The sequence below is a fragment of the Oryzias melastigma genome, linkage group LG7 (genome assembly GCF_002922805.2).
Source record: "Oryzias melastigma strain HK-1 linkage group LG7, ASM292280v2, whole genome shotgun sequence".
Lineage (NCBI taxonomy): Eukaryota > Metazoa > Chordata > Actinopteri > Beloniformes > Adrianichthyidae > Oryzias > Oryzias melastigma.
In genome coordinates, this window is record NC_050518.1 from 15,450,827 (window position 1) to 15,454,079 (window position 3,253).

Genomic DNA, 3,253 nt, shown 5'->3' on the forward strand with positions numbered 1-3,253 from the left:
TTAAGCAAAAATAAAACGTTAAATGAAGCATAACAGGGGTGGGACTATGCAAATTGGCTTTCTTCTCCCCCTTTCAAACAATTAATCAAAGTCCTTTTGACAAACTTATTTATTATAATTGAATAATAATAATAATGAATATGTGGATGCATGCGTTTATTTTCTAACCAATTCACAACTAATTAACTTAAGTTAGACATATTTTTGTATAATTGTACTGTATATTTCTGTTGTTTGTCTTTATTTGTTTTATTTTTGTTTTGATTGCTTGAAAAAAACTAGAAATCCAACTTTATTTATAATTTCCTACCATATAAAATTACAAAAAGCTCATTTATATATTTTACATCGTGATCTGGTGTGCTTGCAATCATGTAAAACACTCTTAAATCATTATTCATGATTTTTTTTATTTTTGTCAATGACATATATTTATGGATTCTTAGTCCAAGAGAAGTCACATGACCTCTTTAGATTTAAAGACAGATTTCCTTATAATTTGTTACTTACTGTTCTTGTTTATTCATTTTTCCCAAAAGCTAACTTGTTCTATACTTTCTTACCATTAAAAAATTGTTTCCTTTTTTATGATTTTGAGCTCAAAAACAGATAAACTTGATTTTTCTGCGACCTTTTACCTTCTCGTTTTCTCCCCGTATCAGAGAAATCGTGCAGCTATGCTGGAGATCTGCAAAACGGCGAGCTCATTTATGAAGGAAATTCCTACCTTGGTGAAAAAGCTTATGCTAAATGCAAAAAAGGGTACGTTTTTCCTCGCCCTATCACAGTCCAGAGAGTTACTGAGTGTGTATTTGACTGTATCTCCATGACAACAGGTACACCCTGAAGGGTTCGGACTTCCTGTTGTGCACAGAGTCGGGATGGGTCGGTAAATTTCCATCGTGTGAAGGTATGCAGTAAAAAAAAAGCATTTTTGCCTCTGTCACCAACAGCATTCATTAGATAGATGGTGATTTTTCTCATCAGAGGGAGAAGCGACCTGCTCGGCTCCAGTTGTGGCGAACTCAACACAGAGAGCTGACGCAGCGTCTGTCTACCAGGTGGGAGACAGAATCAGCTTCTCTTGTAATCGAGGATTTCAGCTGGAAGGATCCAATGAGATCACATGTGCCACTAACGGCCAATGGCAGCCCAAACCTCCGCGGTGTGTCCAGAAAGTGGAGAGGACCCAACCGCAGACGAAACAAACAAGTGAGTCCACCGAAACCTCACACATGCACCGAGTTCGTCTCAAATATCTCCAAACCGGCGCCTTCGTCTCTGAAATCCGTGCAGATGGTGATTGTGGAGCGCCGCTGCCGCCCCCCATCGGCTCCAATGCTTATCTCGTCGATAAGTATGCCATGAAGACGTCGTTTTCCTCTGGTAACAAAGTCTACTACTCGTGCAACGTCGGATACACCCCAAAAGCTGGCAGCAGAGGTCGCAAATGTAAAAACGGAGAATGGACGAAACTGAGGCTGGAATGTGAACGTGAGAACCTTTCAGTTCTTCAAGCCCAATCTGTTGTGTACCTCTTGTTTGTCCCAGCAATCAAATCTTTTGGAATAAGATAGACACTGAGCAAGGACAAGGAAGATAATGTTGTTACAAAGTAAATAAGAAAAACATTTGGCCTCAAGGTCTCGGATTCTTCTCTGTTAGGTTAAATCTTCAGATATTTTAAGGAGATTAAAAGATTTTACTGCTAGATATTTAACACCAACACTCGTTTATTAACCATCCCTGGTCCTGGAGATCTACCGTGTGTTTTCCAGCTATAAATATGAGTTTGCCATCGTCGTGGAAACATCTTTTTTTTCATTTGAAGGAAAGCTTTGTGGGCATGCAGGAGAGATTGAAAACGGCCATTTTGATTATACTGGAGTGAAGTTTGGAGACACTGCTACAGCTAAGTGTGATGAAGGGTGAGATCTTTTGTTACTTTTTTTTACACACCTCTATTTGTGTTGAAATAGTTTGAATGTTTGCGTTCTTTCAGGTATATACTTGTGGGACGGGCCACTAGAAACTGCCTGAGTCAGGGCTGGGATGGACGGATTCCAGTTTGTGAAGGTGAAGCTGACACGCATCGTTTACTGGATGCTAGTCATCTCCTGCCACGTTAAAAGCCATTTTTTTTGTTTGTGTTTTTTTTACAGTTGCCGTATGCGACGAGCCAACAAAGACAAATGCAATCAGGAAAGGCCCTACGGAGCCACCGTACAGGTACAGGAGCGTGATTCAGTATCGGTGCCAGACGGGAATGCTGGACGGGCCCAGGCAGATCTATTGTACCTCTGATGGAACATGGAGTGCATTTCCTCCACAATGCAAAGGTCTTGGCACCCATTTGTCACTAAGTAACATTTTCACTGCTTAAAAATCCGAAAATCGATAGTTCAAATCAATATTTACTTTGAGAAATAGCAATAGTTTGATCTCCCTTTAAAGATTTTCTATGCATTCTTATTTGTTTTTTAAGAATTAAACTTTTTTCTGTTAAATCAAAGTAAAATCAAGAAAAACAAATTGATATTAATCAATTTGCAATCAATGACAAGTGAATTGAATAAATTCGGTATTTTGGCAGTTTTTTTTTACATTTTTTTATGAAAACAACATTTTATTCCCTGCAGAATTTACATGCACACCACCCGACATACCCTATGCTTACTGGATGGGGAGCCATCGTGAAAAGTTCAACGCCATGGACGTGATATCCGTCGAGTGCGACAGAGGTTACTCCATCCAAGGACCCACCTCCATAAGTTGCAGCAGAGAAGGCCAGTGGATCCCAAGTCTTCCCCGCTGCATTCCTGGTAAGTTACTTTCCTAATCCTGGTTTATGATAAGGGTCCCTTTATTAACGTTAGTTAATGCATAATTAACCATTATTTAACTATTAAATAAGTCACTTTTCTGCATTACTAAGTGTACTATTAGCTACAATTAGGTTATGCTTATGAGGTTTTACAGCATATATGAAGTGCTCGGTCGGACTGAAGTAATTGAATAAAACCGTACTTCCCTTTTGCTTCCTAACTCCAAACATTCATCATTCATTCATCGTCTTGTCCCTTTCTGGGTCGCGGGGGTACCGGAGCTAACCCGGCTACTCCAAACAATCATAGTAAATGATTATTTCAGATATTATTAAGGCTTTACACAACTAATATGTTGTTGATGCATACGGTAAGCAATTCTTTAGGGAAACTTTTTATTAATGCTTTCTTTTGCATTAAGTCGGATT

At 39.0% G+C, this 3,253-nt stretch overlaps 1 protein-coding gene across 3 annotated transcripts in view; it reads left to right on the top strand.

The window, feature by feature from the left end:
* Positions 1–3,253, top strand: part of si:ch73-217n20.1 (complement receptor type 1) — an 8,323-nt gene that overhangs the window by 1,781 nt on the left and 3,289 nt on the right. The window contains exons 4-11 of one of the 3 annotated variants that reach the window (XM_024292318.1): positions 732–762; positions 837–910; positions 988–1,212; positions 1,297–1,494; positions 1,832–1,928; positions 2,003–2,076; positions 2,163–2,339; positions 2,640–2,822. In XM_024292318.1, the coding sequence (XP_024148086.1) occupies positions 732–762; positions 837–910; positions 988–1,212; positions 1,297–1,494; positions 1,832–1,928; positions 2,003–2,076; positions 2,163–2,339; positions 2,640–2,822 (1,059 nt within the window). Of the gene's footprint in view, positions 1–662; positions 763–836; positions 911–987; positions 1,213–1,296; positions 1,495–1,831; positions 1,929–2,002; positions 2,077–2,162; positions 2,340–2,639; positions 2,823–3,253 lie in introns of all 3 variants that reach the window. The other 2 variants (XM_024292317.1, XM_024292319.2) reach the window with 2 other exon arrangements.